We start from the raw sequence: 10542 nt of genomic DNA on the forward strand, positions 1-10542 counted from the left end.
ACATTTGGCGCATCATAAAGAGGAAGGTGCAACAAAGAAGGCCCAAGACGATTGAACAGTTAGAGACCTGTATTAGACATGAATGGGAGAGCATTCCTATTTCTAAACTTGAGAAACTGGTCTCCTCTGTCCCCAGACGTCTGTTGAGTGTTGTAAGTGGTAAAAATGGACTTGTCCCAACTTTTTGGGGATTTGTTGACGCCATGAAATTTGGAAACAACAGATTTTTCCCTTAAAATGATACATTCTCTCAGTTTAAACTTTTGACCTGTGATTTGTGTTCTATTCTGAATAAAATATTAGATGTTGACACCTCCACATTGCATTCAGTTTTTATTCACAATTTGTTTAGTGTCCCAACTTTTTTTGGAATCTGGTTTCTATCTATCTATCTATCTATCTATCTATCTATCTATCTATCTATCTATCTATCTATCTATCTATCTATCTATCTATCTATCTATCTATCTATCTATCTATCTATATTTTCAGTTATTTATTTTAATTATTTTATTTTATGAACTGTATATTTAATTTTTAATGTAATGCATATTTTTGTTGGGTTTGTTAAGCACTGAGCAACATTTGTGTTTGAAAAGTGCTTTATAAATAAAGTTGGGTTGAATAATTGGAACGGAAGTGTTTTTCTTGACAGAAATTTAGATGATTTTCAGCACTAGGTGGCAGAAGGGAGCTATGGTGTTACGGTTTGTTTACTAAACAAGCAGTTTCTCTTCCTTTAGCCTGGAGGCTTAATCACATTCTTGCTGACAGCAAAGAATCTCGACAGAAAGCTTGTAGGTCAGCTGACAGCTGTGCGGTGATAGCATGTTAGCCTCGGAGTTAGCATGTAAACTTGAGAGCTAGCGTAGACACCGAGCTATAATTTGTGTTTCTTACTGTAGCTTTAGTCTTCTGGGGTTTAACCGTGTACAATAGTGTACGAAAGCGTAAATTTGGAGTACATTTAACACAGAAACGTCACTCTCAGGCGGCTAATGAGTTAGCAACTTGGGGATAAATTATCTTAGCAACGTTAGCTAGCTTTGACCAGTCAGTCAGTCGGCGTCGGCATGGAGAGCTCCGAGGTGCTTTAAGTTTTGAGACTCTTGGCCGTCTGCATCCTCAAAAAGTAAATGCCGATTAAATGGCAAAAACCGAGCAGGTCAATGGCCTCGAAATTCGTGGCGACGCAGAGAAGCTGACGGACAGCGAGAAAGGGATTTCTGGGTCCGAGCCGGAGGCGAACGGCTTCATCCCTGGAGAAGACCGGCAGGTGGACAAGTACGGCTTCACGGGAGGAGCTCAGCAGTCCTCCCTAGAGAAGTGAGTGTCCATTTCATTTAGGACATTAGTTTTGATGGTGTTTCCCGGAGACTCCTGGTTTACAGAGGGTAATATAAAAGAAAAAGTATCCTGAGAACATTTTGTTAAAAAAAAAAAAAAAGGACAGGGTGATTATTTAAATTACACCTGTGTGTGCTGAACACAGTTAAGTGTATTAAAACTTTTATGTCAACTGTTTATTTTTACCCATTCATGGTTCTGAAATTACTTCATTTGTTTAATTTCCATTTCAGCTACCCCATTTCAACAGCTTAACACACATATTGAGCTAAAACTGACATTCCTTTAAATACATGTGGTAGAAAATGTGTGACCTGCTTATTGGGTCAGTATTTGAATGGTCAGCACATTTGACTGTCTGTATAAATTAACCCAACTGCATGAATTAAAATTTCACAGGTACAGTCTCCAGTTTGTACAGATCATATTTATTCTCTCCAGGCCTTCACACAGATTGGCCCCAAATGATATCCCTACTGGAGACCTTATATCTGTGAGGCAGCAGTGCTAACCACCACACCACAATGCAGCTCACCAGTAAAACAACAGAGGACTATTCCATTGCTTTAACCTGTCAGATTTCCCTTTAATTTGGTTGTATGGTTAGGCAAACTCTCCACCACGGTGTGTAAACAAACTCAGGGTTAAAATAAACATGTTTGTCTTTAGGTTTAAGATAAGAATGCAAACATAGGCAAGTTAGGTAGAAATAGGCATCATAAAAATATTTTGTTGGCGCTTGGGTAGGAGAAAAATATGGTGTACTAATAAGCTTTGTTGAACAATTGAACAAATTGTTTAAAATGTTTAAATATTGAGAGATTAACTATTAGCTTGTAAAGATGTACCTTGGAATATCATGTGTATAGTAGTTATTTGTTAACTCAGTGGCTTCTAAAGTTTGGATCGAGCCTCCACTGCATATCCAGCTGTTAATGTGCAAGCGGTGGGGTACACCCTGGACAGGTTGTAAGTCCATCACAGGGCCATAGAGACAAACAAGACAACCGTTCACGCTCTCACTCACACCTAGGGACAATTTAGAGTTAACAAGCAGCCTAACATGTATGTTTCTTCTGTGGGAGGAAACTGGAGTACTTGGAGAAAACCCATGCATGCACAGAGAGAACATGCACACTCCACTCAGAAAGGTCTTGGTTTGGGGTTTGAACTGGTGACCTTCTCACTGAGAGGTGGCAGCTCTACCCACTGCACCACTTGCTGCATACATTTTACGATAACTTCCAAAAAGCAAAATTGAGTTTCCAAATTGACTGGTCATATCTAGTTAGAATAGAAGTCCAGTTGTTTTTGTTTTTTTAACTTTTTCTTTAACTTACCATGACCTGGATGACTGAGAATCTTCAACAGCAGACTGATCGTACCCTTTTTAACTAAACTGTCAAGAGATTTAAAAACAGTAGCTTTAAATACATGAAAAAATTGTAAAAGTAATGTAGAGTCTGTTTGTGGTGTCTTGCTCCTTTTTTTTAAATTGGTTTATTAGCAATGTAGATGTATTTTAACATGCACTAGTCTCTGGTCCTACTGGTTTATGAAGCTAAAAAGTTAGTGAACCATTCTAATTGCATCAATATTCATCACCTTGGAGCCAGAAAGGTGGTATATAGGAAGTGCAGTTGTTTGGATTGCAATTAAGTAAATCTTTTAAAATTAGATTTTTATATTTACAGCTGCACAATAATCCAGTGAGTGTAAAGTACATTGCTTTCTCTCAAATGGAGTTTTGGATAACTTTGAAAATGAAAGTAATCATAGCTCCAATGTTGTTGTTCAAGATTAGCAATGCGACAGCTTGTATTCTTGTTAGGGCTATAGTGCAAAGATATATCTTTGTCCAAGGCTGTTAGTTAAATTATGGGAACGTTCCCCACAACTTCCTGTTTTTCTTCTACTTCACCCTGATGGCAAGTGTTCAGCTGCTTAGAGGAAAATTTCCTGTATGTACAAGGAAGAGATGAGCCCCTTTCCTCCCTCGTCTAATGACAAAAGTCTCCTGTCATAACTGCAGGGGAGTACAGTGAAGCCATTGTTACTTTGGAAATTATCTGCGTGCTTATAGCTATTTTATTGTTTTTCTTCCCAGTGCTGAATTGATTCCATCTGAGGTGTTGAGGCAGCGAGAAGTGAAATGGCTGGAGATGCTGAAGAGCTGGGACAAATGGATGGCCAAAAAACACAAAAAGGTGCAGTGCAAACCAATCCACAGAGTACTTACTGCATCAACAGAAGCTTGAAGTTATATATTCAGGCTTTTACTGCAACGACATTTAAATGAATGTTACAAAATGTCAGTGGTGGGCACAGCTAATAAAATAAATTGTTTCGCTAACTGCTAGTTTGCTAACTTAAAAACATTAGCTTTGCTAGCACAAAACAGATAAAAAATGGGGGGAAGGACATTTCAGTAAGCAGGGCATTCAGTTCTGTTGACAAGGTGGGGCGCCCTCCTTGGATAATGGAAGAGGAAACACTGCACTGCTGTCACTGATGTTGTAAGACTGTCTATGTGACAGCGTTGTAAGTGAACACAAAACGGTTCATAAATCACAAGAAGTGTCCATGTCCCGTTCAGAGGTGACCTTTCAGAAATTAATCTGGTTCATCGGAACCAAAGAGGCGGAGCAAAACTCTGCTGTGTTGAAGCAGAGTGATGCATTCAGTGTGTCAGACTAATCCCTTGTCATTTACTACATGAATGAACTCACTTGAGCAATCCTCTTTGTGGTTAACTACTTTTATTAACTTGACTACAAACTTGCTGTGTGTCATCATTATTCTCTCTAATAAATCTGTTTGTATTAAAGTAAAGATGTGTGAGAGTGTTGCATCCCAGAGACAGTGTGATCATTGCAAAGCATGCTGGGTAGGAATTATATGTGCAATATTTGAGTGTGGAAAAAAAAAATCATGTTTTCCTGTTCTGGTTGGTTTGGCATTTATGTTAAAGTCTTCGTTGTTGGCTGTAAACTGTTAATGAGTCAGAGACTGTTTGTGGTGGGTATGAGGAGGTAAAAAAAGCACTGCGAGGTTGGTGACGTCACCGGGTGTGCTTACCTTTGCATAGCATTGCATCACTCTGTGTAAATCACCGTTCTCCTGTACGCTTTTATTGCGGAGAACTGCCTTTAAAAACACTGGACTTGAATTTACTGGAATTAAATGTAGAGGAAGCCATTTTCGCTCAAAGTATTAAAAGTTAGCGAAAACACTAATCCACTAAACGCCAATTTAGTTCCGCTATTAGTGGATTCGTGGAACTGTGCCCACCACTGCTAAATGTTTTAATAAAGAGTCGTGCAGGCTCACAAATAACCATGTTTGTTAAATAAAAGGTGAAAGAGCGCTGTCAGAAAGGAATTCCTCCGTCCCTGCGAGGCCGGGCCTGGCTCTACCTTACTGGCGGCAAAGTGAAAAGGGAGCAAAACCAGGGCAAGTTTGAGGTCAGTTGTAAATTTATGGTCCTTGTTCAAACCCAAGCATGTTATATGTATTATTCAACTAGGCTGTGCACATCATTATAAACCAGAAAATGCTAAGTTATTTATTCTTGTCAGTTTTTACTGTAGTATTCTGCACAAGCTGGCATCTAAATGGGATTGTTCATTTGAAATCATTTAATGCTGATACAGCTGCCACTTCAGTTATATCTTGATTTAGATAAATAAATAAAAAAAGTTAATGAGAAAAGGAAAATGTTGTTTTAGGAAATGGACAACCAGCCGGGAGATCCCACATGGGTCGATATAATTGAGAGGGACCTTCATCGACAGTTTCCTTTCCATGAAATGTTTGCAGCCAGAGGAGGTCACGGGTAAGCCATTTGTTCTAAAGTCTATTAAGATTCTTGTATTTATCTTTATGGGCTGAGTGGAGCTTTTAAAAGCAGTATGCTGCATATTTTGATGTATAGGCAGCAGGATCTGTTCCGCGTGCTGAAGGCTTACACGCTGCATCGACCTGAAGAAGGTTACTGTCAGGCTCAGGCGCCCATCGCTGCTGTACTCCTAATGCACATGCCAGCTGAGGTGAAGCGCGTTCGTTTTCTGTTGAGATGTCTCCTCATAAAAACTGACTTCAACTTCATGATTTTCTTTTATTAACACGTTCATTTTGTTTTGTCCTAGGATGCTTTCTGGGTTCTTGTCCAGATCTGTGAAAAATACCTTCCTGGATACTACAGCACAGGGCTGGTATGTCATAAAACAAACATGTCAGCATAACTTGTTTAGCGTGTCAATCATTATCTTTTCTGAACCCATTAAATTCATGGAAAGGTTGTTCATTAAAGGCAAGAGGCAACAAACATCATTTAAAGTTTATGATTCAGAACTGTTTTTCCCCCACAAATTCTAAAACTACATATTTGAAAGAAAATCAATGTGGGTGGGAAAGGTGAAGCACCCACTCTGGGCCCTTGAGCAATACCATTAACTCCCACTGTCTGCTCCCCTGAGCACCCTAGATAGATCTCTGCTCCACACAGAGGGCTGTGGTGGCTCGGTGGTCTGTGGTTGTGTCAGGAAGGGCATCCGGCATTAAAAAAAGTTGCCAGGTCTTTGTGCGAGTTAGTTTTCTTTCCTGTGGCAACACCAGCCGAAAGAAGAACAAAAAAAAAAGAAAATCAATTCAATGTACATGTTTTAAATAAAGATCTAAATTTCATTATCCTCTTGATATATACCGTTTTTTAAAGTTCAAGTAAAATTAGTGAGTGAAACGAGTTTAGTTAAAACATCCCAGTTATTCTGCGGTGTGGTATGTGTTACAAAAGTTGGTGTCAGACTTGTCAGGCAAGTATGTCTCTCGCTTAACGATAAGCTAACAGCATTGCAATGCTCGGTGCTGACAATGACACGATAATCAGATTAGGCAGAATGAGAGAAGTCGGTTGTTTCTCTCTGCTCACTGCAGTTCTGCGTTGTTTCCACAGGAGGCGATCCAGCTGGATGGGGAGATTCTGTACGCCCTGCTGCGTCGGGTGTGTCCTGTGGCTCACCGCCACCTACAGAAACACAAACTGGAGCCTGTCATGTACATGACCGAGTGGTTCATGTGTGCTTTCTCCCGGACTCTGCCGTGGGCCTCGGTGCTGCGGGTCTGGGACATGTTCCTCTGTGAGGGTGAGGCGCCACAAACAAAATGTATGATGGTTTAATGAAGGTGAAAAAACATTTAAAGTGTTTTCTGCTGAGAATATGAATGAGACTAGCAAAGATTGTCTGTTTTATTGATCATCAGTGGAAATAAAAATGACTGAGCAGATGGAGAGAAGTTTTGTGCGACATTGTTGGTTGCAAACCATCACTGATAAATGTGCTGCACATGCGCAAATGGTAAACATTTCCCTGTGTTTGCATAAAGCAGAGAAGAACAATAGATGTGATGAAACAAATAAGTTACTGACTGGGGTGACGTTTTAAGAAAACCTCTTAGATTATTAAATGTCTTAACTACTGAAAATTTTAGCTCTGATGTTGGAAATACTAAAAAAATGTGTATCCTATTGAAGGAGAATTTTTGTTCTGTCTTGTCGAAGCTCCAAAATTCACAATTGAAACCTGTGCCTTTGTCTAAAAATTTGTTTTTTTTCCCTGCAAAAAGAAGCTGAGAACTTGTTTACTGTTTTTTTTAATTTTTTTTTTATTAAAAGCGTTGTGTGAAAAATGCTATGCTAAAGAGCTCAAATCGCACAGAGCGAACGCCATTTTGAGAACCGAAAAACAGGAACAAGATACAACCCATGTCACTCAAGGGGCCTCCCTCTCACTTTTCTTAGACATGCTGCTTGCTCCCTCACTATCCATCCTTCAGTTCAGTCTTATACTGCCATCCAGTGGTCAAAGAATGTACTACACACATAAATTAACCAACTTTATTTTTTTTAACAATAATTACTAATTATTGTCAAATTTCAAACAATATTATCATTTATCGCAATAATTTGAGACAGTCGCCCAGCAAAATTTGTTATCGTGATGAAAAAGTTCTGTCACATGAGGGGCCTTGCGGACCCATTCTTGCTTTAACATTATGTCCATGTTGTATGACTACCAATGTGTTGCTTTTTTTAATGATAAATCGTATAACGTCAAATGTATTCACCATAAAAAGTAGGTCCAAAAAGACACAGATGGCTTATTTTTTGTGAAAATGTTCAAGTTTTGGTCCATCTCCTGTCTTAGTTGCCTGCTGTCAAAGTATAAAAATCTCTCCGTGCATTGTGACGTCGAAACTAAGAAATGTCTTCAATTGTTAAAATGTTTTAGACATAATTTTATGTCTTAGTTTCAATTAAATAATATATTTTGGGACACTGAATACACATCATGATTCGAGTTAAATATCGATTCAAATAGCCTCATCATAGTTCCAAGTATTACAATAAACCCAGTTACTACATCACGTCACTTTTCTTCACATAAGCAGCATGTTTTTTTTAATGTGCTGCTCTCAGGAGTGAAGATCCTCTTCAGAGTGGGCCTGGTTCTCCTGAAATTCGTGTTGGGAACCCAAGAGAAGCTGAAGTCCTGCCAAGGTTTTTATGAGACAATGGAGCTGCTCCGAGCCATTCAGCCGCAATACACACACGAAGCCTTTCTGGTGCACGAGGTACTTATGCTCTGTTGTAAACCTACTATCAGTTTTACTACTTTGACCCTGCACCTAGTGCTCATCCAGCTGCTCATCTGGATCCAGAATTCCTTCTTACGTGGCTGTAAAATGTTGTAAAGTCACATCTTGGTCTTGTGTTTCAGATTATAGAGTTACCAGTGTCTGAGAAAGACATTGAGAAGGAGCACCAAGCTCAGCTGCGGCGCTGGAAGGAGGCTCATGGAGATCTCCACAGTAAATCCCCTCCAAGGATGCACGGAGCTAAAGCCATCATGACTGCTGAGCCACCCAGCCGTCAGGAGCTGAAGCAGAGGCCTACTATCATCGTGAAGTCTCCCCTGGCGTCCCAGCTAGACGAGGTGCTCACAGACAAACCCAGGGGGAGGAGAAACCCTAAAAAGCAAAATGGACACACAGAGGTCCTCCCTCCTAATGAAGTGTTTAATCCTTACGCTCCTTCCACTGACCCGTCCCCACGTCTCAAGCACAAGATCATACAGGGGTCCAAAGAGAGTGTGAGCAACTCTGAACATGATACGTACCTGTAGCGGTGAAAGCTTTCCTCCAGTTCCCCAACAGACCGTACAGCTCCACGTTAGCAGTAACACTTGTCAGTGACTTATTTAACACTTCATGTGCGCAGCAGTTATACAAATGAATTTATTTTTATAATCATAATTCTCCAAATGTCTTTAAAGCTATTATTGTAAAGCTGTCTGTAGACATGACTATTCAGACTGCTTAGGTGCTGAAGTGAGGCCAAACCCATTTTGAGTGATTGACATTGTTGGCTCCTGCAAACATTAATACAGATCATTAGACTTGTATGTGTTTTTTTTAATGCAGCATATCAGTGGCTGCGTTTACATGCGCAGCACCCCACCAGAGTTTTTATGGCTTTTTGCGACACATCGCTGCACATGTGCTGCACACTAGAGTCGGTGCAGACGGATAAACATGAAAAGATAAAGCACTTTTGGAGCGAGGAAGACATTTGTGTAAAGCTTTGTGTTTCAAAGTACAGCACGAACATGGCAGTAACACCAGGATTTAACGTGGAGTCGCATGGAAGCAGGAATACGATGGAAATTTCCAATCTGCGACTTTTTTTAGACGCCGTGATCTATTCATTTTAAAGTAAAGTCGATAATCAGAGTATTGTACATGTAACCTGTGAGGATTTACTTTTCTAACCTGGCGTCCATTTTATTTAGAGATATTTAATTAACGGTTCCAGCTGCTGTTTACTTCATATAGATGGTGCCAAGTTACTCTAGATTTTCATCATTAATGTGATGTTTTGCCTACATTAGTCACTACGTTGCCAACAAGGATGAGTTCATCTTGTTTTAGTCTCATTCATGCAGCTTTTCTTCATCTGTCTTTACTCTCTGTGAGCACATGGGGGAGTCCTGACGTTATCGTTGAGCCTCATCAGAGCAGCTGTAGAAATCAATCTTATGTGACCTGCAAATGAAGGAACAAAGTGCAGGAGCGTTTTGTGGCAACCAACCAAAGATTTTTATTCCATGCTTTTATAGTATATTCAAGTAATATCCTATTTTAAATATTTTTGTATGTGCAAAAGAGTTTATATTTATGCTGAGAATGAAATGTGATATTTTTGAAGGGTTGAGAAGTAATAAAAGGGGTTTGGTTCCTTTTGAATTAGAATATTGACTTTAAAATAAAATATTGTTAAAAAAGACAAAACAGAAATGTTAAACCCTGTGGGTAAAACAAGATGAAAGTCAGATAAACCATAAACCTTTGAAAAAGACCAAAATTCTTATTTATTTTATTTTTTGGGGGTGGGTTGGGTGTCATTGTGATGACAAAGGAAGGAAATTGTATGAAATGACGTCCTAGTCAACATTTATATATGAAAGTTGCTTCATTAGCCATTTTATTCAAATTATTTTTATTGAATGAATGTATACCTGAATATTTTATTATGGAAAGAACGAGGATATGTGTTGGTTATAAAAGTGGAATTTTTGAAGTAAAAGTTGTGAGTGTATTTTTTAAGCTTAAAATATTTACTGTATGATTTTTGTTAATAAATTAATTCAGTTAAAACTTATGAATTCCTACTAATATAATTACTGATTTGTGACAGAAGAAACAACAATGTGGTGTCTTATGTAAATATTTTAAAGCTTATTAGTTATTTTTAAATTAAGTCAGTGAAATGCTGCTTATTGATACGTAAAATATATATGGTTTTGAAATTAGATCTATTATTTTTTTGTTTCCTTACAGCAAGTCTTCTATTGTCTATCACCACTGAACCTTATAGTTTTATAATTATCTTGTATTTGTTGTTTGTTGTAGAGCAGGGGTCTGCAGCTCTGAGGTCACATGCAGCTCTTTTGTCCCTCATCTTGAAGCTTTGACTGAAAACGAACATGACGTTTATTTTATTGTTTGTTTTTTTTACACAACAGAAAAGACTAGTTTTAGCAATTTTCACTACTAGTTCAAAAAGCAAAATATATTGGTTAAATTTATTCATTTCATTTATCTAACTTCCAGCCTTAAAGGGGGAGCTGTCTCTGA

General features: G+C 38.7%; 1 protein-coding gene across 1 annotated transcript; it reads left to right on the plus strand.

The window, feature by feature from the left end:
• Window positions 1-1147: 1147 nt before the first annotated feature.
• On the plus strand, window positions 1148-8618 carry tbc1d10ab (TBC1 domain family, member 10Ab). The gene is made up of 9 exons (XM_037692517.1): window positions 1148-1326; window positions 3455-3554; window positions 4704-4811; window positions 5076-5182; window positions 5282-5396; window positions 5496-5561; window positions 6302-6491; window positions 7826-7980; window positions 8127-8618. The coding sequence occupies exons 1-9, from the start codon at window positions 1148-1150 to the stop codon at window positions 8529-8531; spliced, it is 1425 nt and encodes a 474-aa protein (XP_037548445.1). The 3' UTR covers window positions 8532-8618.
• The last annotated feature ends 1924 nt before the right edge of the window (window positions 8619-10542 follow it).

This window comes from Nematolebias whitei, chromosome 18 (assembly GCF_014905685.2).
Source record: "Nematolebias whitei isolate Nwh7 chromosome 18, NemWhi1, whole genome shotgun sequence".
Lineage (NCBI taxonomy): Eukaryota > Metazoa > Chordata > Actinopteri > Cyprinodontiformes > Rivulidae > Nematolebias > Nematolebias whitei.